The 23,566-nt window shown below is 49.7% G+C and overlaps 1 protein-coding gene and 1 long non-coding RNA gene across 2 annotated transcripts in view; one reads left to right on the plus strand and one right to left on the minus strand.

The window, feature by feature from the left end:
- Positions 1–12,610, plus strand: part of LOC134966637 (uncharacterized) — a 66,767-nt gene extending 54,157 nt beyond the window's left edge. The window contains exon 5 of the long non-coding RNA XR_010188683.1: positions 12,149–12,610. This is a non-coding gene — a long non-coding RNA (uncharacterized LOC134966637). The remainder of the gene's footprint in view (positions 1–12,148) is intronic.
- LOC134966635 (arylacetamide deacetylase-like 4) overlaps positions 1–23,566 on the minus strand; it is a 36,268-nt gene that overhangs the window by 7,739 nt on the left and 4,963 nt on the right. The window contains exons 2-3 of the mRNA XM_063943529.1: positions 12,210–12,435; positions 5,020–5,083 (exon numbers count right to left, since the gene is read on the minus strand). Of these exons, the coding sequence (XP_063799599.1) occupies positions 5,020–5,083; positions 12,210–12,435 (290 nt within the window). The remainder of the gene's footprint in view (positions 1–5,019; positions 5,084–12,209; positions 12,436–23,566) is intronic.

Genomic DNA, 23,566 nt, shown 5'->3' on the forward strand with positions numbered 1-23,566 from the left:
GGCCCAAACAAACCAATCATTTCAGCCACAGTCGTGTGGCAGACCCTGTCGATGAAATGACTGGTTTGTTAAAGTGTGCATGTCCTGTTTATACAACATAAGGGTGGGTGGGAGGGGGTGGGTGGGAGGGCCCAGGGTGGCTGAGAGGGCCAAAGGACAATTCCATCTTGCACCTCTTTTTTTTTTTTTTTTTTTTCATTATGTGCTCTTTGGGGCCTAGTTCATAAAACTGCCATCCTGTCTACCACTGTAGTGCCACCCCTAGATGGGCCAGGTATTTGTGCCACCCACTTGTGTTGCTTAACTTAATTATCCAGCGACCTTGGTGCAACCTTTTGGCCTAAAAACAATATTGTGAGGTGCGAGGTGTTCAGAATAGACTGGAAATGAGTGAAAATGAATGTTATTGAGGTTAATAATACAGTAGGATCAAAATTACCCCCAAATTCTGTGATTTTAGCTGTTTTTATGTTTTTTTCAAAAATCATCCACATCCAAAACCAAAACCCGAAAGGGTGGTTTTGGCAAAACCAATCCAGAGCCAAAACACGAGTGGAGATCCAGATCCAAAACCAAAACACAAAACCCCGAAAAGTGTCCGCCGCACAACTCTATAGTAAACCAAGAAAGCAGCTGGAAGCATAGCATCTTGACATGTAGATAACTCAACACACATTCACAATTATTTCCATTCACGTTTCTTTGGGGCAACATCTACTTCCAACTTTGTACCCGGCCCATCACTGGTCTCTATGAGTTACTTCCCTGTATACCAGTCCCCCCCCCCCTTCCTCATTCTAATACTCTGCCTACTCTGCGTCCATCTCCTCACATGCTGGGGGCCGTCCAGCACAGGGCAAGGCCACCTAGCATGTGTGTGGCGCCGCAATTTAATTTGCATCAATTTAAGGTTGATCCTTACCAGCACAGCATGGCTGCACTGGTAGGGTGTACACCACCATTTTGTTATTGAAGCGGCTGCATGTGTCATCACGCAGCTGCCCCAAAAATGGTCGTAACACTCCCCCATTTCGGCCGCCAACACCCCACAACACCGAAACGCTGCCCTCGAACGCCGGCCGCTGTCAATCACCTTGCAGCCGCATCCTGCCAGGATGCGGCCACAAGGTGTAGGGTCACGCATGTACACTGCGGCCTTGGCTCGCACGCAGACCTGCCAAATGCAGCCGCTGCATACAGACACGTGTCTGCGTTCAGCTCTGGATGAGGGCCTATGTCCTGTAGAGCTGTCCTGTCCTGCATCTGTGCTTCTCCCCTTTACACAGCTAACACTGATGTTTCTGTGATTCTGTGATCTGTTCTGTCCTGCATCTGCGCTTCCCCCCCATTACACAGCTAACACTGATGTTTCTGTGATCTGTTCTGTCCTGCATCTGTGCTTCTCCCCTTTACACAGCTAACACTGATGTTTCTGTGATCTGTTCTGTCCTGCATCTGTGCTTCTCCCCTTTACACAGCTAACACTGATGTTTCTGTGATCTGTTCTGTCCTGCATCTGTGCTTCTTCCATTGACACAGCTAACTCTGATGTTTCTGTGATTCTGTGATCTGTTCTGTCCTCCATCTGCGCTTCTCCCCTTTACACAGCTAACACTGATGTTTCTGTGATTCTGTGATCTGTTCTGTCCTGCATCTGCGCTTCTCCCCTTTACACAGCTAACACTGATGTTTCTGTGATTCTGTGATCTGTTCTGTCCTGCATCTGCGCTTCTCCCCTTTACACAGCTAACACTGATGTTTCTGTGATTCTGTGATCTGTTCTGTCCTGCATCTGCGCTTCTCCCCTTTACACAGCTAACACTGATGTTTCTGTGATTCTGTGATCTGTTCTGTCCTGCATCTGCGCTTCTCCCCTTTACACAGCTAACACTGATGTTTCTGTGATCTGTTCTGTACTGCATCTGCGCTTCTCCCCTTTACACAGCTAACACTGATATTTCTGTGATCTGTTCTGTCCTGCATCTGCGCTTCTCCCCTTTACACAGCTAACACTGATGTTTCTGTGATCTGTTCTGTACTGCATCTGTGCTTCTCCCCTTTACACAGCTTACACTGATGTTTCTGTGATTCTGTGATCTGTTCTTTCCTGCATCTGTGCTTCTCCCCTTTACACAGCTAACACTGATATTTCTGTGATCTGTTCTATCCTGCATCTGCGCTTCTCCCCTTTACACAGCTTACACTGATGTTTCTGTGATCTGTTCTGTCCTGCATCTGCACTTCTCCCCATTACACAGCTAACACTGATATTTCTGTGATCTGTTCTATCCTGCATCTGTGCTTCTCCCCTTTACACAGCTTACACTGATATTTCTGTGATTCTGTGACCTGTTCTTTCCTGCATCTGTGCTTCTCCCCTTTACACAGCTAACACTGATGTTTCTGTGATTCTGTGATCTGTTCTGTACTGCATCTGTGCTTCTCCCCTTTACACAGCTTACACTGATGTTTCTGTGATTCTGTGATCTGTTCTTTCCTGCATCTGTGCTTCTCCCCTTTACACAGCTAACACTGATGTTTCTGTGATTCTGTGATCTGTTCTGTCCTGCATCTGTGATTCTCCCCTTTACACAGCTTACACTGATGTTTCTGTGATCTGTTCTGTCCTCCATCTGCGCTTCTCCTCTTTACACAGCTAACACTGATGTTTCTGTGATCTGTTGTGTCCTGCATCTGCGCTTCTCCCCTTTACACAGCTAACACTGATGTTTCTGTGATTCTGTGATCTGTTCTGTACTGCACCTGTGCTTCTCCCCTTTACACAGCTTACATTGATGTTTCTGTGATTCTGTGATCTGTTCTGTCCTGCATCTGCGCTTCTCCCCTTTACACAGCTTACACTGATATTTCTGTGATCTGTTCTATCCTGCATCTGTGCTTCTCCCCTTTACACAGCTAACACTGATGATTCTGTGATTCTGTGATCTGTTCTGTCCTGCATCTGCGCTTCTCCCCTTTACACAGCTTACGCTGATATTTCTGTGATCTGTTCTATCCTGCATCTGCGCTTCTCTCCTTTACACAGCTAACACTGATGTTTCTGTGATCTGTTCTGTCCTCCATCTGCGCTTCTCCCCTTTACACAGCTAACACTGATATTTCTGTGATCTGTTCCATCCTGCATCTGCGCTTCTCCCCTTTACACAGCTTACACTGATGTTTCTGTGATTCTGTGATCTGTTCTGTCCTGCATCTGCGCTTCTCCCCTTTACACAGCTAACACTGATGTTTCTGTGATTCTGTGATCTGTTCTGTACTGCATCTGTGCTTCTCCTCTTTACACAGCTAACACTGATGATTCTGTGATCTGTTCTGTCCTGCATCTGCGCTTCTCCCCTTACACAGCTAACACTGATGTTTCTGTGATTCTGTGATCTGTTCTGTACTGCATCTGTGCTTCTCCCCTTTACACAGCTTACACTGATGTTTCTGTGATTCTGTGATCTGTTCTGTCCTGCATCTGCGCTTCTCCCCTTTACACAGCTAACACTGATGTTTCTGTGATTCTGTGATCTGTTCTGTCCTGCATCTGTGCTTCTCCTCTTTACACAGCTTACACTGATGTTTCTGTGATTCTGTGATCTGTTCTTTCCTGCATCTGTGCTTCTCCCCTTTACACAGCCAACACTGATGATTCTGTGATCTGTTCTGTCCTGCATCTGCGCTTCTCCCCTTTACACAGCTAACACTGATGTTTCTGTGATCTGTTCTGTCCTGCATCTGCACTTCTCCCCATTACACAGCTAACACTGATATTTCTGTGATCTGTTCTATCCTGCATCTGTGCTTCTCCCCTTTACACAGCTTACACTGATATTTCTGTGATTCTGTGACCTGTTCTTTCCTGCATCTGTGCTTCTCCCCTTTACACAGCTAACACTGATGTTTCTGTGATTCGTTCTGTACTTCTCCCCTTTACACAGCTTACACTGATGTTTCTGTGATCTGTTCTTTCCTGCATCTGTGCTTCTCCCCTTTACACAGCTAACACTGATGTTTCTGTGATTCTGTGATCTGTTCTGTCCTGCATCTGTGCTTCTCCTCTTTACACAGCTTACACTGATGTTTCTGTGATTCTGTGATCTGTTCTTTCCTGCATCTGTGCTTCTCCCCTTTACACAGCCAACACTGATGATTCTGTGATCTGTTCTGTCCTGCATCAGCGCTTCTCCCCTTTACACAGCTAACACTGATGTTTCTGTGATCTGTTCTGTCCTGCATCTGCACTTCTCCCCATTACACAGCTAACACTGATATTTCTGTGATTCTGTGACCTGTTCTTTCCTGCATCTGTGCTTCTCCCCTTTACACAGCTAACACTGATGTTTCTGTGATTCGTTCTGTACTTCTCCCCTTTACACAGCTTACACTGATGTTTCTGTGATCTGTTCTTTCCTGCATCTGTGCTTCTCCCCTTTACACAGCTAACACTGATGTTTCTGTGATTCGTTCTGTACTTCTCCCCTTTACACAGCTTACACTGATGTTTCTGTGATCTGTTCTTTCCTGCATCTGTGCTTCTCCCCTTTACACAGCCAACACTGATGATTCTGTGATTCTGTGATCTGTTCTGTCCTGCATCTGCGCTTCTCCCCTTTACACAGCTAACACTGATGTTTCTGTGATCTGTTCTATCCTGCATCTGCGCTTCTCCCCTTTACACAGCTAACACTGATGTTTCGGTGATTTGGTGATTATCTGTCATATTAATCATTAAATGCAATTTACTACTCTGGTTGTTTACAATGTCCCATGAAATTGTACAGAAAAGATATTTGGCAGTAAGAGGCTCTCCTGTCTTTGTGCTTGTATGTACCATTCATAAACTATGTTACAGGTATATAAGCAGTCTTATCGCTTTCTTGTACGTCACCTGCAGTGATAACATGATACAGCTAGAAAATCCAGTAACAGTGTAAAGTAGCAGCTTTATTATAAGGGTAAGAGTGTCAGTCAGAGGTCAAGAGGTCATTCAAGGGCATATAGAGACCTACTTACCCGACAGAGACAACCACAGATTCTGTCCCTTTGGAGATGTAGCGACATAATTTGTCATAGGAATCTAAAATAAACAATGGAATAGTATATTAATAATAGTAACACATGCCCCCCCCCCCCTCTCTCTCTCTCTCTCTATACACACACACTATCCAGTGTAACACAAATATTTGTTAATGCAACAATCTCACAAGGAAGGTATGTTTGTTTTTTATCTACCTAGCAGGTTAATCAGTTAAGTGCCTCTTAGTATGCTTATCTCAGCTGTCCTCCTACAAATCATTATTTCCTTTTCAAAATCTCTTTGGTGGGCTAACAAGTATGGCTGCCAAACACGGACTCACAGCTATTAGCATGTCAGGTGAAGGAGAAGTAGAATGGGGCGGATTTTTTTTTGTACACAGAGCGCAGAGGACTGGTAGGATAATGGCAGTAATGTAGTGTGTGCGGCGAGGGGGTGCAGGGTGACGGAGAGTGTAGTGTGCAAGGGGGGGGGGGTTGTGCAGTTGTATCTGACCCGTGTTTGGCTGGTCCCTGGAAGCTGTCCGCCATGCTGAAGAAGGGAACCAAAGTAGGAGGGATGGAAGTTGAATAATTGGACTAATTAGGTTAACTGGACACTTCCAATTGTTTAATTAGTCATTAGGGGGGTGCCGCCGCAGTTCCAGAGCAATTCCCGACCATTTTTCCTAAAAATATGTTGGTTAGGACAAACTGGTCGTGCTCTGGGGCTGCGAGAAAAAAAATGACCCACTGTTCAAAAAATAAAAACCCTACACACCATTAAATATAAAAAATCTTGCACCCACAGGAAACCCTGTTTGCTATTCTCGCTCTTACTGAATATTAATTTGCCCCTATGTGTTTTATTATTTCATGTGGGGGCTAATGTATGTGGGGGATTTTATGTAGTTGTACAGATGTAGCCATGCTCATCTATGCCGCGATGCATATGCACGGGCATATGCATCGACTCGTCGCAGCCGGTGTTCGCTCCATAGACTTCTATGTGTGTGAATGCATACGTACGCGCACATAGTCACGGGCACACTTTCCGCTCCTTTGCTACCGCGATGCGTACAACCATGAGCGTGGCTTCAACTATATATGTGTTTGTTTATTTCCATGTGGGGTCCTATGTGTGTGTTTTTCTTCGTGGGAGATAGTGTGTGGTTTTTTTCCCACACCAAGCATATGACAGTTATGTAAAAATATGAGGTTTTATTCCACCAAGGGTGCCAACATCTACATATGATTACCCCTCCAAAAAAAATTAGACTCGGGCCGGCACTGCAGAGGGGTGTACCAAAGCTTCGCTGCTCACTACATTATGCACCACATGACTGTGGCTGCCATGTTAGTTACATGACACTAAAAAGCCTTATAAAATACTAACAGCAACTTAATATTCTAAGGTACTATTTCAATTAATTATCTTTGGATTGACATTGGAGATACTTTGTACACATTGTCAGTGTTCGTAGAATTTGGCAAATAAATATTACAAGTACTGCAGATGACTTACATTTGATAAAATTCTATTTTATGGTCATTTAATATACTAAAAAATGCTGTACTGCTGATTATCCTTAAGTGACTCACTGGCTTCCTGTCACTCAGTGTAATTAATTAATAAAAAATATTTGTATAGTACTTTTCTTCCAGTACGTCTCTATACATTTCACATTTTGCAGAAGGTGAGGCCGCCATATTGGGCATGCTCACTTGCTGCCCTATGACGCATTGTCGGATGCCTATTAACAAATCATATCGGAAATGAATAAAATAAGTATTTGCACACTTATTCAGTGTATGGAGGCTACTGTAGATCTTGTATTCACCAGTAACTTTAGGTGAGTACCTGCATTTCTGACTACTGGTACCCAGTGTCGGACTGGGGCATGTAGGACCCACCGGGCCAATGTAGTGGTAGGGGACCATGTTTAGGGGTGTGGTCAGTTTGCAGAGGGGGTGTGGCCTGCCACCTCATTGGTTTAAGTAACCATTAGACAGTGCAATGCCTGGGCCCCTTCATAAATATATACAGTAAATTCAGCTGCTGCATGCATGATAATGTATCAGATTAATAACAGCAATGCACTGTGGTGAATATACCATTGTGCAGTATAAGGTAACGTGTATAATGTATAATTCAAGTGCACAGTCTGGAACCTGAACCTTAGAGCAGGAGGTGGGCCCCCAGTAGTGATGAGCGGGTTCGGATCCTCGGGATCCGAACCCGCCCGAACTTCACCTTTTTTTCACGGGTCCGAGCGACTCGGATCCTCCCGCCTTGCTCGGTTAACCCGAGCGCGCCCGAACATCATCATCCCGCTGTCGGATTCTCACGAGATTCGGGTTCTATATAAGGAGCCGCGCGTCGACGCCATTTTTCACTCGTGCATTGGAAATGATAGAGAGAGGACGTGGCTGGCGTCCTCTCACTTTGTTTCAGGGGGCTGCAAATATCTTTATTCTGGGGACCAGAAGTATTATAGGAGGAGTACAGTGCAGAGTTTTGCTGACCAGTGACCACCAGTATTATACGTTCTCTGCCTGAAAAACGCTCCATATCTGTGATCAGTGTGCTGCATATATTTGTGCTCACACTGCTTTATTGTGGGGACTGGGGACCACCAGTATATTATATAGGAGGAGTACAGTGCAGAGTTTTGCTGACCAGTGACCACCAGTATTATACGTTCTCTGCCTGAAAAACGCTCCATATCTGTGCTCAGTGTGCTGCATATATCTGTGCTCACACTGCTTTATTGTGGGGACTGGGGACCACCAGTATATTATATAGGAGGAGTACAGTGCAGAGTTTTGCTGACCAGTGACCACCAGTATTATACGTTCTCTGCCTGAAAAACGCTCCATATCTGTGCTCAGTGTGCTGCATATATATGTGCTCACACTGCTTTATTGTGGGGACTGGGGACCACCAGTATATTATATAGGAGGCGTACAGTGCAGAGTTTTGCTGACCAGTGACCACCAGTATTATACGTTGATCTATTACTGGCATATAATTCCACACATTAAAAAATGGAGAACAAAAATGTGGAGGGTAAAATAGGGAAAGATCAAGATCCACTTCCACCTCGTGCTGAAGCTGCTGCCACTAGTCATGGCCGAGACGATAAAATGCCATCAACGTCGTCTGCCAAGGCCGATGCACAATGTCATAGTAGAGAGCATGTAAAATCCAAAAAAATAAAGCTTAGTAAAATAACCCAAAAATCTAAATCAAAATCGTCTGAGGAGAAGCGTAAACTTGCCAATGTGCCATTTACGACACGGAGTGGCAAGGAACAGCTGAGGCCCTGGCCTATGTTCAAGGCTAGTGGTTCAGCTTCACCTGAGGATGGAAGCAGTCATCCTCCTGCTAGAAAACTTAAAAGAGTTAAGCTGGCAAAAGCACAGCAAAGAACTGTGCGTTCTTCTAAATCACAAATCCCCAAGGAGAGTCCAATTTGGTCGGTTGCGATGCCTGACCTTCCCAACACTGGACGGGAAGAGGTTGCGCCTTCCACCATTTGTACGTCCCCTGCAGTTGCTGGAAGGAGCACCCGCAGTCCAGTTCCTGATAGTCAAATTGAAGATGTCACTGTTGAAGTACACCAGGATGAGGATATAGGTGTTGCTGGCCCTGGGGAGGAAATTGACAAGGAGGATTCTGATGGTGAGGTGGTTTGTTTAAGTCAGGCACCCGGGGAGACACCTGTTGTCCGTGGGACGAATATGGCCATTGACATGCCTGGTCAAAATACAAAAAAAAAAATCACCTCTTCGGTGTGGAATTATTTCAACAGAAATGCGGACAACTGGTGTCTAGCCGTGTGTCGCCTTTGTCAAGCTGTAATAAGTAGGGGTAAGGACGTTAATCACCTAGGAACATCCTCCCTTATACGTCACCTGGACCGCATTCATCAGAAGTCAGTGACAGGTTCAAAAACTTTGGATGACAGCGGAAGCAGTCCACTGACCACTAAATCCCTTCCTCTTGTAACCAAGCTCCTGCAAACCACACCACCAACTCCCTCAGTGTCAATTTCCTCCTTACACAGGAAAGCCAATAGTCCTGCAGGCCATGTCACTGTCAAGTCTGACGAGTCCTCTCCTGCCTGGGATTCCTCCGATGCATCCTTGAGTGTAACTCCTACTGCTGCTGGCGCTGCTGTTGTTGCTGCTGGGAGTCGATCGTCATCCCAGAGGGGAAGTCGGAAGACCACTTGTACTACTTCCAGTAAGCAATTGACTGTCCAACAGTCCTTTGCGAGGAAGATGAAATATCACAGCAGTCATCCTGCTGCAAAGCGGATAACTCAGGCCTTGGCAGCCTGGGCAGTGAGAAACGTGTGTCCGGTATCCACCGTTAATTCACAGGCAACTAGAGACTTGATGAGGTACTGTGTCCCCGGTACCAAATACCATCTAGGTTCCATTTCTCTAGGCAGGCGATACCAAAAATGTACACAGACCTCAGAAAAAGAGTCACCAGTGTCCTAAAAAATGCAGTTGTACCCAATGTCCACTTAACCACGGACATGTGGACAAGTGGAGCAGGGCAGACTCAGGACTATATGACTGTGACAGCCCACTGGGTAGATGTATTGCCTCCCGCAGCAAGAACAGCAGCGGCGGCACCAGTAGCAGCATCTCGCAAACGCCAACTCATTCCTAGGCAGGCTACCCTTTGTATCACCGCTTTCCATAAGAGGCACACAGCTGACAACCTCTTACGGAAACTGAGGAACATCATCGCAGAATGGCTCACCCCAATTGGACTCTCCTGGGGATTTGTGACATCGGACAACGCCACCAATATTGTGCGTGCATTACATCTGGGCAAATTCCAGCACGTCCCATGTTTTGCACATAGATTGAATTTGGTGGTGCAGAATTATTTAAAAAAACGACAGGGGCGTGCAAGAGATGCTGTCGGTGGCCCGAAGAATTGCGGGCCACTTTCGGCATTCAGACACCGCGTGCCGAAGACTGGAGCACCAGCAAACAGTCCTGAACCTGCCCTGCCATCATCTGAAGCAAGAGGTGGTAACGAGGTGGAATTCAACCCTCTATATGCTTCAGAGGATAGAGGAGCAGCAAAAGGCCATTCAAGCCTATACATTTGCATACGATATAGGCAAAAGAGGGGGAATGCACCTGACTCAAGCGCAGTGGAGAATGATTTCAACGTTGTGCAAGGTTCTGCAACCCTTTGAACTTGCCACACGTGAAGTCAGTTCAGACACTGCCAGCCTGAGTCAGGTCATTCCCCTCATCAGGCTTTTGCAGAAGAAGCTGGAGACATTGAAGGAGGAGCTAAAACAGAGCGATTCCGCTAGGCATGTGGGACTTGTGGATGGAGCCCTAAATTCGCTTAACCAGGATTCACGGGTGGTCAATCTGTTGAAATCAGAGCACTACATTTTGGCCACCGTGCTCGATCCTAGATTTAAAACCTACGTTGTATCTCTCTTTCCGGCAGACACAAGTCTGCAGAGGTTCAAAGACCTGCTGGTGAGAAAATTGTCAAGTCAAGCGGAACGTGACCCGTCAACAGCTCCTCCTTCACATTCTCCCGCAACTGGGGGTGCGAGGAAAAGGCTAATAATTCCGAGCCCACCCGCTGGCGGTGATGCAGGGCAGTCTGGAGCGAGTGCTGACATCTGGTCCGGACTGAAGGACCTGCCAACGATTACTGACATGTCGTCTACTGTCACTGCATATGATTCTGTCACCATTGAAAGAATGGTGGAGGATTATATGAGTGACCGCATCCAAGTAGGCACGTCAGACAGTCCGTACGTATACTTGCAGGAAAAAGAGGCAATTTGGAGGCCCTTGCAGAAACTGGCTTTATTTTACCTAAGTTGCCCCCCCTCCAGTGTGTACTCCGAAAGAGTGTTTAGTGCAGCAGCTCACCTTGTCAGCAATCGGCATACGAGGTTACTTCCAGAAAATGTGGAGAAGATGATGTTCATCAAAATGAATTATAATCAATTCCTCCGTGGAGACATTCACCAGCAGCAATTGCCTCCACAAAGTACACAGGGAGCTGAGATGGTGGATTCCAGTGGGGACGAATTAATATTCTGTGAGGAGGGGGATGTACACAGTGAAAGGGATGAGGAATCGGACGATGAGGAGGAGGTGGACATCTTGCCTCTGTAAACCAGTTTGTGCAAGGAGAGATTGATTGCTTCTTTTTTGGTGGGGGCCCAAACCAACCAGTCATTTCAGTCACAGTCGTGTGGCAGACCCTGTGACTGAAATGATGGGTTTGTTAAAGTGTGCATGTCCTGTTTATACAACATAAGGGTGGGTGGGAGGGCTCAAGGACAATTCCATCTTGCACCTCTTTTTTCTTTCATTTTTCTTTGCATCATGTGCTGTTTGGGGACTATTTTTTTGAAGTGCCATCCTGCCTGACACTGCAGTGCCACTCCTAGATGGGCCAGGTGTTTGTGTCGGCCACTTGTGTCGCTTAGCTTAGTCATCCAGCGACCTCGGTGCAAATTTTTGAGGTGTGAGGTGTTCAGAATAGACTGAAAATGAGTGGAAATTATGGTTATTGAGGTTAATAATACTATGGGATCAAAATGACCCCCAAATTCTATGATTTAAGCTGTTTTTGAGGGGTTTTTGTAAAAAAAAACCGAATCCAAAACACAACCGAATCCGACAAAAAATTTTCAGGGAGGTTTTGCCAAAACGCGTCCGAATCCAAAACACGGCCGCGGAACCGAATCCAAAACCAAAACACAAAAAATGTCCGGTGCACATCACTAGCCCCCAGGCAGTGGGGCCCACTGGTGGTTTCCCCTGTACCACTGTAGGCCAGTCCTACAGGGGTACTGCCTCCCATTATGTTTGACCATACGAACTCCTGGCTGAGGTCACGGTTGGAATCTGACCTACGACACCAGTGCTGTCAAGTAGCAATGCTAACCACTGTGCTCCCATGTCACTGGTCATAAGAAGTCAGTATTGATTTCCCTTCTCTCTCATTATTAGTTTAAGCTTAAATGATAATAAACAAAACAGGTTTTTAGGAGGCAAACTGAAATTATCGCAAAGGTTTGTTGAAGTTTCAAAATAACTTTCTGTTCTTATGTTCCAGATATGTGTACACATCATATGATATCTGACATCTACAAAGAATATTTTATGAATTTCTTTACCAATACTTCCGAACATCCATCCTCCTCCATGGAAGAATATGATCCCCTTCTTCCCGCCAGCAGATGGCGATCTGGGCTGGTAAACTCTGACAGGAATCCCTTCCATCTGCAGGTTTTTGATGAAGAGTTTGGGATCGTCTCCCGAATTTCTGGCCAGCAGTTTATCTCTGACGAGTCGGGTGAAGTCCAGCTGACTGCATATAAGCATATTCTGGAGTATTTTCCCCTGTTTGGTTAGAAGACAGGATATGTTTATGCATGTTGCAAATGTTAAGCATCGCGGTCACCTGTCTCTAATTTCCAGTCTTGGCGTCAAAAATGTGTTTATGGAATTATTTTGTCCCTAGAAATGTTTGTTTCTTATTTTGACGTACTGTACAATAAAATGTAGATGCCTCTTATCCAGGGGTGTAGCGAGGGTGGCTTCGGTGGAGCGTGAGCTCCGGGCGCTGGAAAACCTAAAGGGCGCGCCGCCTAAACATTCCCCTCCCTCTTCCTGCTATACTGCGGGCCGCTGTACAGACAGTCACAGAAGCAGCGAGGTGCACACGGTCTCGGAGACTAGGTAGGGTACATGTCAGGCCAGAGGCTACAGCAGGAGACACTGACAGACAGCACATGCCGGAGCTCTGCCGCCCTCTTTATATATCTCACTGTCTGCTTGTAGCTGTGAAGCAGGCTTAGTTCTGTCCTGCTACCCCACTGTCTGCTCCCGGCTGCTGCAGCACCTCTTTTTACCTCGGCTGCTGCAGTAGCTCTCTCTATATTGATGCTGCAGCACCTCTCTCTGCCCCAGCTGCTGCTGCTTCAGAAACCTCTCTCTGCATTAGAAGCTGCAGAGTAACATGTATAAGTGGCTCTACTGTGGTGTAACGTGTATAAGCGGTTCTATTGTGTTGTGAAAATTGTATAAGGGGCTCCACTCTGTGGCGTAAAGTGTATAAGGGGTAATTCTGTGTGGTGTAATGTGAATTGGTACTTTTTTGTGGTCACGCCCCATCCCTATGAAGCCACACCCCTATATTTTCCCTATTTTAAACATGGGGGCGCCCAAAGGAAACTTTCGCCCTCAGTTTCAATAGTACTAGAACCGGCCCTGTCACCAATTTAGGATTTTCAATTTATTCTTTTGAAATGCAACATGCCCCCAATTCAGTACAGTGGTGGGGGCGCAGAAACGGGTGTGGTATGACTTGCTGGCGGCAGAGGTTCCCAGCGGCCAGTACACCGGCGCCGGGATCCCGACCGCTGGAATGCTGGCAGCGGGGCGAGCGCAAATGAGCCCCTTTCGGGCACGGTGGTGCGCTATGCACGCCACGTGCGCCACGCTATTTATTCTCCCTCCAGGGGAGTCTTGGACCCCAAGAGGGAGAAAAGGTGTCGGTATGCCGGGTGTCGGGATTCCGGCGCTGGTATACTGTGCGCCGGGATTCCAACAGGCGGCATACTGAATACCACCCCGCCGAAAACATTCCCTTGCTCTGAGCACCATGGTTTAGGCTGACCATAATATCCCTTTAAACTGGGACACTCATAAATTACACAGGTTCTGGGGCTGAGCAAAACCAGGTGACATACAGACTTGAAGTCAGCCAGCCACAGAACCTGTGTAATTCATTAGTGTCCCAGTTTAAAGGGATATTATGGTCAGCCTACCCATGGTACCTGCTGCAGCTACCGTCACTAGCTATACCTTTGCTCTTATCACCTATTCTTTTTCAATAGGCATAGCACGTTAAGGTGCATTGTAGGGGTGTGTGAAATACTGAACAAAGGGCCTAATTCAAGGTTGATTGCAAAACATAATTTTCCTGTAATGGGCAAAACCATGTGCACTGCAGGGGGGGGGGGGGCAGATATAACATGTGCAGAGAGAGTTAGATTTGTGTGGGGTGTGTTCAAACTGAAATCTAAATTGCAGTGTAAAAATAAAGCAGCCAGTATTTACCCTGCACAGAAACAAAATAACCCACCCAAATGTAACTGTCTCTGCACAAGTTATAGCTGCTCCACCTGCAGTGCACATGGGGGCTAATTCAGACCCGATTGCTGCTGTGCGTTTTTGCACAGCAGGCGATCAGTTGTAAACTGCGCATGCGCAGGTGCCGCAGTGCGCCGGCGCATGCCAGAGATGTGATTGGCATCTCAGCCCAGCGATCGCTTCTGCCTGATTGACAGGCAGAGGTGTTCGCTGGGCGGGAGGGGGCTGGCCGGGGGCATTGGCCCGCCGTTTTGGGGGTGTTGTCCGGCCAATGCAGGCGTGCCTGGACTGTGCAGGGGGTGGGCCACGGCGGCTGCATGCTGTCAAACGCAGCCGCTGCGACCCGGAGAGCACAGGAGCTGACAGGTAGAGAGCTACTCTTCAGGTACAAAAGCATCGCCGCCGTGCGATGTTTTTGTACCTGTGCGGCGGGGGGGGGGCTTGCAGAGCCAGACATGCGGGGCGGACTAGCCCTGTCCTGTGCGTCCCCCCACGTCAGTAAAAGTGATCGTAGATGTGCTGAATTTAGCACATCTACGATCAAGTCTGAATTACTCCCATGGTTTTGCCAATTAGAGGAAAATGTTGTTTTGCAATCAACTTTGAATTAGTCCCGATATGCATCATAATCAGGGCCAGTTCAAGACCTTGTGTCACCCAGGGCGAAAGTTTCCATTGCCGCCCCCCCCCCCCCCCCCCGAAACGCACATAGGCAAAACAGGGCTAGTGCGCGAAATCAGGGGTGTGGCTTCATAGGTAATGGGCGTGGCCACAGTTATGCCCCCTGCTGCTGTGCCCCCTGTAGATTTGCCCACAGTAATTGTGCCCCCAGTAGTTGTGCCCAAATTAGATGTGCCCCCTGTAGTTGTGCCCCCTGTAGATTTGATTTGCCCCCTGTAGTTGTGCCCCCAGTAGATTTGCCCCCAGCAGATTTGCCCACTGTAATATTGCCCCCTGTAATTGTGCACCCTGCAGTTGTGTCCCCTGTAGATGTGCCCCTGTAGTTATGCCCCCTAGTAGCGCCGTATACAAACACAAAAAAAAAAATACTCACCAGCCCGCTCCTGCTTCCCGACCGCTGCAACTGTCTCTAGCCACCCACTCCTCCGTCCCAAAGCACCACACAGCCACTAGAGATCAATTAGGACCTCTAGCATCTGCGGACGCTCCCACAATGCCATGCAGTGCGCGATGACGTCAGGCGCACCACACGGCAGCATGGGAAAGTGAGAGGGTCAACGCTGACTGTGCTTAGCTGCATTTATATTAAACATAATGGCGCCATGGCGCCATGTAAGCAGGCAGCACAGCTGCGGCAGCGCCCTTACGGCTGAGACGCCCCAGGCAAAAGTCCTGCTTGCCCGTGGCAAGAGCCGCTCCTGATTATAATATAAAGTTCTGGAAACAAGACACGGGTCAAACCTCCCAACTGCCCCAGTTTCAGAGGTATAATCCCCGACGATATGCTGCACAATTATGTAAACACCTGAATGATCTGCTCAGTAAGGAAAATTATTTGGAGGTACGATACGGAGGACAGGTGAAGAGAACCTGCTGCCTTTATGGAAACATGAGTACAGATTGATTGCTCTTTTAACTTTTATGCGTGGATCCAATCATCATTTTTTAGCAGTCTTCCTTTCAAATCATTGTTTCCTTTTCAAAATCTCTCCAGAGGACAAACCACATTTTTTGTTACTTATAAAATACGAAAATTCACATTTCTGCATGTTTAGCAAAATGAACGACGGTACTTTGCGCATGAAGTAGCAGCTCCGACGGGATCTGAATGACCCTCAGTGTTAGAACTAGAGGCGCCCTAGTGCATGAAAGCAAATTATTTGGGTCCTTCACACATTTATCTCGTTTACAAGTAGAGCCCTACTGTATATTTGAATTGCATTTAACCTTTGAATCCATAATTAGTTTACATTACCATATGCAGCGTAACACAATCAGGTTGAAGGTTATTAGTGTGAGGCTATACCGTGTTAATGGATAAACTGTATTATCTTTTGTACACTTTAGCTCTGTACGGCGATAGTGACAAAATAGTACTAATCACAGGTAAAACGGAAATACTCTAGGTAAGGACATTCGGTTTTCTCCTTACACTTTCTTCCAATTATGTCATCACATCTCCACCACATTGGGTACACTGAGGGGGTCCGATATACAGCAGCATACCATCTGCCGGAATACCAGCAGCGAGTCCTCTTGCGGGCTTGTTGCACTCGCCACGCTGCAGGCCCGGTGGTGAGCTTAGCTCACCACAGGTTCTAGTCCCACTCGGTTGGTGGCGTTAACCCACCAACCAAGTGGGTATTAGGGGCGGGCGTCAGTATGACGCCCCTCGGCAAAAAGCTGGCTGTCGGGATTCCGGCGTCGGTCTCCTGAACGCTGGGATCCCGACCGCTGGCATTTTGACTGCATCCTTACAAGGGTGGGCAGTACATACTTCAAAATGTTGTCCCGCGACGGGGGGGGAAGCTGAGAGGCCCTCTCTCACTCGCTGCTCTGCTTAGCAGGGAAAGTAGTGAATGGATGCCATGTGCATGCAGGCAGCATCTAATCAGTTTCAAGAGGGCTGGGGACAGCCAAGCAGCTCCTGGAGTGCTGAGCACCCCCCCGCACAACGAATGTGGGGGGCGTGACCAGTGGTGCAAGTAGAAATATTTTCGTAGTGGTACTGAGTGCTGAAAATGGGCGTGGTCATCTGTCGTGAGGGGCGTGGCCACATGCTGTTAGTGGGAGTGGCTACATGACACTAGTGGCGTGGCCACACGACAGACCCTTTTTTTTTTTTTAATCTGGAGGCAAGGCTAAACATATATAATAATGCCTCCAGTAAAATAGAAATGTATAGTAATGCCCCCCATTTAATAACAATATATAGTAATGCCTCCAGTAAAATAGAAATATATAGTAATGCCTCCAGTATAATAGAAATATATATAGTAATGCCCCCAATTTAATAACAATATATAGTAATGCCTCCAAACAGGAAAATACAGCCACTGTTGCACTCCCAGTAACCCTGACAAAGTGGGAGGAGCCGTCATGCTGCCAATCACCATGGTCTTGTTGATTTGTGGCACATTATAATTGTGGTAATGGCAAAGTGTGTGGCAGGTGGTACTGATTACCCGCTGCCAAATTCTTATGGGTACTCCGACCCCAAGCATACCCGCATTTTGCACCGCTGGGCGTGACTTGGGGGTATGGAATTTCCAGTGAGGCCACTTCCCTTTTTGAGAGGCCACACCCACTTCGGGTGCAGAAGTCTTGATCTATATCAGAGAATGTTGGGAAGTATGATACTACTCATACCAATGTTATTGGTGGTTATCTACTTACGCTGAAGGCCTGATTCATATAGTGGGCCCGATTCATGTTTGTAAGTAAAGCAAAAAAAAGCAAGTAACTTTGGGGGTCATTCCAACCCGTTCACACTCTACCGATTGTCGGATTGTCGCAGCGGTGCGAATGGTTTGGGACTGCGGATGCGCGGCGCCAGCAATGCGCACGCGAGACGTTGCCCAGCAACAGCCGTTGCCGGGCAACGACCAGAAGAAAGATGACAGAAGAAAGAAGATTGACAGCAGGGAGGCGTTCCGGGGCGGATACTCACCGTTTTCCGGGAGTGGCGAGTCCAACGCAGGCGTGTCCAGGCGTTTGGAGGGCAGATGTCTGACGTCAATCCCGGGACCTGCATTGCTAGATTGATCGCACAGGGTAAGTAACTCTTACCCTGGTCTTGTTTTACAGAAATCATGTTTTGCATAGCAGGGCTGCACAAGCGATCACAGCCTTGCTATGCTAAAATACATTCCCCCATAGGCGGCGTCTAGTTGATCGCACCAGCAGCAAAAATTTGCTACGTGCGATCAACTCAGAATGACCCCCTTTGTGTCTGGAACATGCATGTTGCCATGCAAGGGGAACTTTATTTTTACACTGTAGATTTCAGTCGGACCCCCCCCCCCCCAATCAAATCTACACCAGCTCTCAGCACATGTTACATCAAACCCCCCCATGCAGTGTAACATAGTTTTTCCAGCCATTTACTATTTTGCTTACAAATATGAATCAGGCCCTGTGTGGGCTGAATCACTATTCATCAGAATGCAGCCTGTGAAGACATATTGGGGCATATTCACACTGGCGTTTCTATAATGGGTGCAGTCAGGCCCCTGAGTCCAGAGGGGTCCCACACCGCACACACTGCACCCATTTTTTTAATACCCCTCCGGAGTCCCGCACCAACATCACGGCGCTGTTAAAACCCCGTGAAAATGGTGCAGCAGCCATTTTCACAGAGTTCTGCGCATGTGCAGTAGAGAAATCTCTGGGAAAATGGCTGCCGCGCCATTTTCCCGGGGATCTGCGCATGCGCAGTAGAGGCTGAGCCCTCTAGTGCTCAGACTCTACAGCGCTCATGCAGAGAGGAGGGGGCCCGTTTGGAGGAGGCAGCACACTGGCCTCCTCCTCTCTTAAAGCGCCCTGCATATTCAATTGTGTGCATATTTGTAAAAAAAAAAACCTGTGGCAGCCGCAGGGTGTTTCCTATTCAATTGAAGGAGAGAAAATGAGACTGAGATGCGGTGAGTTTTATATAAATCACAGCGTCTTTTTCCTCGCAGCCCCAGAGCAAGTCTGATTTTTCCTAAAATTGTTACTTTTAGGAAAAAACGATGAGACTTGCTCAGGAACTCCCACGGACCCCCCCCCCCCCCCCCCCCTAATGACTAATTAAGAAATTGGAAGTTTCTAATTAGATTAATTAGTCCAATAATGACTACCCTACTGGCAGCACTGTCATCCAGAGGAGCATCCCCAAAGTGCAGAAATGGCTCAGTCTTCCTTTGTCCTCCGATGAGTCCCCTGTCACCCCTGTCAGTGTGTGTGACCTCCCATCAGTGTGTGTACCCCCTTGTCCGTTTGTGTGACCCCCTGTAGTGTGTGAAACCCCCGTCAGTATGTGTGACCCGTCAGTGTGTATGACCCCACTGTTAGTGTGTGTGACCTCTCCTGTCAGTGTTTATGACCTCCCATCAGTGTGTGTGTGACCCCTGTCAGTGTGTAGGACCCCACTGTCAGTGTGTGTGACCCCTCCTGTCAGTGTTTATGACCTCTTATTAGTGTGTGTGACCCCCGTCAGTGTGGCCCAAGGAGAGAGGGGAGGGCCTGTAAGGAGGCTGCACTGTACACGGGCCCAACTTAATCCTCTCCTGGTGTTACAGTGGTACTAACTAACGGACGCCTATTTTGTTGATGAAATTCTGTTTGTGACAGTCTCCGCACAATCATTAGGGTGTTTCAGCGACTACCAGAGAATGACAGTTCCATCAGCTTGAGGTTAATTGCATGGACCTTTGTGGAGTTAAGAAGAGAGTATTGACTGCATAGGAGAGGAAAGGGTTAAACATCTGGGGAGGGGTGGACCTAGCTGTAAGGAAAGTTCAGCCTTTAAGGGGGAGGGCTTGATATATATAGGGAAGGTGAAGCCATTTTAAGTCTCTTGGTGACTCGGTTTGGTGAGTGCTGCAGTGCCAGCAAACTATTAACTGTTTTATTTGCCTGCTGTATTTAGCAACATCCTGCCTCTGTAGTGCTCCTCTCCGCTAAGCCCAGGGTGTCCCTTGCTTGTATTAGGGGTTACAAAAATGTCCTCTCGCCCCCAGCGCTTGTTAAGGGCCCCGGCTCGGTTCCGACGATCGGGCCCTGACGCTGAGGTGAGTGGTGTGGGGGACGGGGCTCCGTCCCCTAGAACAGCATTAGATACCCCCCTGGCAGTTATGGCGCGGCCCGGGCGGACTCGTCGCCGGGTGCTGAGCCGGTCAACCCAGCCAGACGAGGGCGGCGTGGGGGACAGGGGGTCCCGGTAGGCCGCTCAAACGTTGGCGGGCGGCGGCCGTCCCCGCCGGGAGCCGCCGAGACCGGCGGCATGGCGGGCGTCCGCGGGCGCGCGCGTGCGCGCGGTGGAGGGCACCAGGGCTCAGCGGAGTTTGTCTCTCCTTCCCCCACCCGGACGGCTGTTCGGGTCGGGCGGGAGGTGGAGAGGCTGCAGGGAGCTGACGTTCGCCGCGCGGGGTCTAGTCAAGCACCTCGCGCGGCGGGCAGGCAGGAGGTACAGGCCGGGAGGCAGCTGGCGGTTGGGCGTGGGGCGCGCGCTCGTGGTGCGCGCGCGCCCACGCTCGCTCCGGGCGCCGCTAGCCGCGCACGTGTGCGCGCAGCGGCGCCAGCTGAGCACACGGCGGCTTTTTCTCCTCCCCGGCTGCCGGACATCGGCAGGGGGAGAAATGTATTGAGGGGGGTGCAGCGCGTGCCTCGAGGAGGCAGCGCTGGGGGCACTGTCAATGCAAACAATTATGAGGACACAGCAGGACCAGCAAGGGGTAGCCGCCAGCAACAGGCGGGTCCGCCCTCTGCTGGTCCGACGACACGCGGGAGAGCGCGCGCGGAGGGGCTGCAGGTCACTGTCGCCGGACGCGGCGGGGCCCGCGGCGGGAGAGGTGACAGGGAATGGGTCAGCGGCCGCAGGGCCGCGGCCCAGGCAGCTGTAACAGTCAGCGGGTCCTCCTCCGGAACAGGAGATTCCTCTCCTTCCCTGGATAGGGACGAGGAGGGATCAGAGAGGGAGAGCCTCGGGGCCGGCAGGGGGGCTCTTGCCTTTGGGTCAGAGCAGGAGGAGCGGGACCCCCGGGGCGTATCAGGCGGTCAAAGGGCGCGGGCTCGCGCCCAAGCAAGGACCGGTCGCCCTTCGGGCGGCTTTTTCGGGGACCGTGCCGCATGGGATTCCCCTCGGGCCATAGCGTCGGCACTGGCCACGGTGGCGCAGGCGCTGGTGCCATTAGCGAGAGTGGCCTCCCCCAGGACAACGGCGGACTCCGGCCGAGCTGCAGGGCGCAAGAGGTCGGACAAGGGCAAGTCATCAGCGGTGCAGCGAGTGGCAAGAGCCTGCCGAGAGCTGGGGGCGGCAGCAGCGGAGCTGGAGCTAGGGCCAGACTGCGAGCGACAGGGAGGCTCGGGCCCTGCGCATTCCGCACGGGGTGCCCGGCGTGCGCCGCACGCGCGGGCCGGTCCCTCTTTTGTTTTGTCTTCCACAGGGGACCAAGATGACGGGGACTCGGCAGACTTCGCAGTGGACGAAGATTGGAATGTGGACGACGGGAAATCCGAGTCGGAGAGGTCGACGGCATCCGGTGAGTTGGTGCAGTCTTTCTCAAATTCCACCGCGAGCTCGAGTTCGCGTAGCTCTTCATCCTCCTCCTCATCCTCCTCTTTGGCGTCGCAAGCGTCCGACGCGGATAGTACCGCTAGGGCAAGGAGGGAGGCCGAGAAACTGGCCAAAAGAGCGGCGAAGCAGCAGAAGAGGCGCAAGCGACGCAGGCGAATGAGTGTAGAGGAGCGTAGGGCAAAGAAGCGGCGCGATCTTCCGGGGGTAGTGCGCTGCGAATACACCGCAGTTATGAGGGGGCTGCGAGATAGCTGCCGCAAGAAAATATGTAGGGGTGACTTCGTGGACTTATTCGTCTTGACGAGGGCCATGAAGAGGGATTACAAAGCGGCGGCCGCTAAGACAGGCATGGGTACTGAAGCTTTCCGGTCTTTTGATAATTGGCTGGCCGGTTTTTGGGTGTTTGCGGCATGCTATTTGGAGGATAGGCCGGAAGAGCACATGAATATCATCCGGTACCTGCATCTAGTGCATGACATGCAGCGCACGTCCGCAGGCTCGGAATGGCGCCAGTACGACCAAGAGTTTCGGGAGAAACAGGATGGGCTGCGGGTCATGGATTTTGGCTTCAAAGACGTGGAGGTATGGCTCAAGGTGACCCGGGCATCACAACAAGAGGCGGAGCCCCAGAAACAGGGGACAGGGGTGCGTCGCGCGGGGTCATCAGCCCAGGGGGCGGCCGCGGACGGAGGAATGGCCAGGACAGGCGGGTTGGCCGCTCGCGGGGGCGGGCGGTCTGCTACTCGGGGGAAATGCTTCGCATTTAACAGCGGAACATGTTCCTATGGCAAGCAGTGTCGGTTTCGTCACTCCTGCCACCATTGTGGGGGAGCCCACCCAGCCTCCTCCTGTTTCAAAGGGGGGCGACAGGGAAGCAAGGGGAAGCAGCCTTACTCTAAGCAGGCCGCGAGCGGGACCGCTCAGCAGAGCCCCAACGCCAGTTAAGTTGTTAACAATGGGCAAATGGCTGCATTTGTATCCAAATAGAGAGGATGCTAAGTTTTTGTTAGACGGTTTTAAGTTTGGTTTTCGCTTGCCTGTTGCAAGCGAGGTATCAGTGCGGGCGCAGAGAAACCTCCAGTCAGCACGGGCATTGCCGACCGTCCTGCGGGAGAAAGTAGATAAGGAGGTCAGGTTGGGCAGGATGGAGGGGCCTTTTAGATCACCCCCGGTGGATGACTTGGTCATCTCCCCGGTCGGGGTGGTTCCGAAGAAGACCCCGGGCGCTTTTCGGCTCATACAGCATCTGTCTTACCCGCCGGGGGCTTCGGTCAACGACGCAATACCACCGGCCTTTTGCTCGGTGGTGTATCAGTCATTTGACGAGGCGCTAGAGATGGTCCGCAGCTACGGGAGCGGGGCCCTCATGGCTAAGATCGATGTTGAGTCAGCCTTTAGATTATTGCCATTGCATCCTGACTCATTCCGTTTCATGGGTTTCCGGATTGGGACGGAGTATTTCATCGACAAATGTCTGCCGATGGGATGTTCCGTTTCATGCTCATTTTTCGAGCGCTTTAGCACTTTTCTTCATTGGTGTGTGGAGTCGACGTCAGGCGGCCACGGGGTTGCGCATTACCTCGACGACTTCCTATGCGCAGGTCCGGCGAACGACACGAGGTGCGCCGATTTGTTGTTTAGCACCCAGGCTCTCTTTTACCACTTCGGTGTTCCTGTAGCCGAGGACAAAACGGAAGGTCCTGACTCCTGTTTATCGTTCTTGGGGATTGAAATCGACACAGTGGCGGGGGAGTGTCGCTTGCCTCAGGACAAAGTGTCGAAGCTCCGCGAAAACATTTGCCGGTTCAAAGGCTCGCGTAAGGTCACGCTGCGTCAGGCGCAGTCCTTGCTGGGCATGCTTAACTTTGCTTGTCGGGTAATTCCGATGGGCAGGGTTTTCTGCCGGAAGCTTGAAAGGGCTACGGCGGGGTGTGCCAGGCCTCATCATTTCGTTCGATTGTCCTCTGAATTAAAAAGGGATCTGGCCGTATGGGCTTCGTTCCTGGAGGATTTCAACGGTGTGAGCATATGGCAAGCGCCAGCCGTAGACAGCGACCGGTTGCAGCTGTTTACCGATGCCGCAGGGGCCTATGGATTTGGTTGTTTTTTGGAGGGATCGTGGTGTGTGGCATCTTG

Source organism: Pseudophryne corroboree, chromosome 10 (assembly GCF_028390025.1).
Source record: "Pseudophryne corroboree isolate aPseCor3 chromosome 10, aPseCor3.hap2, whole genome shotgun sequence".
Lineage (NCBI taxonomy): Eukaryota > Metazoa > Chordata > Amphibia > Anura > Myobatrachidae > Pseudophryne > Pseudophryne corroboree.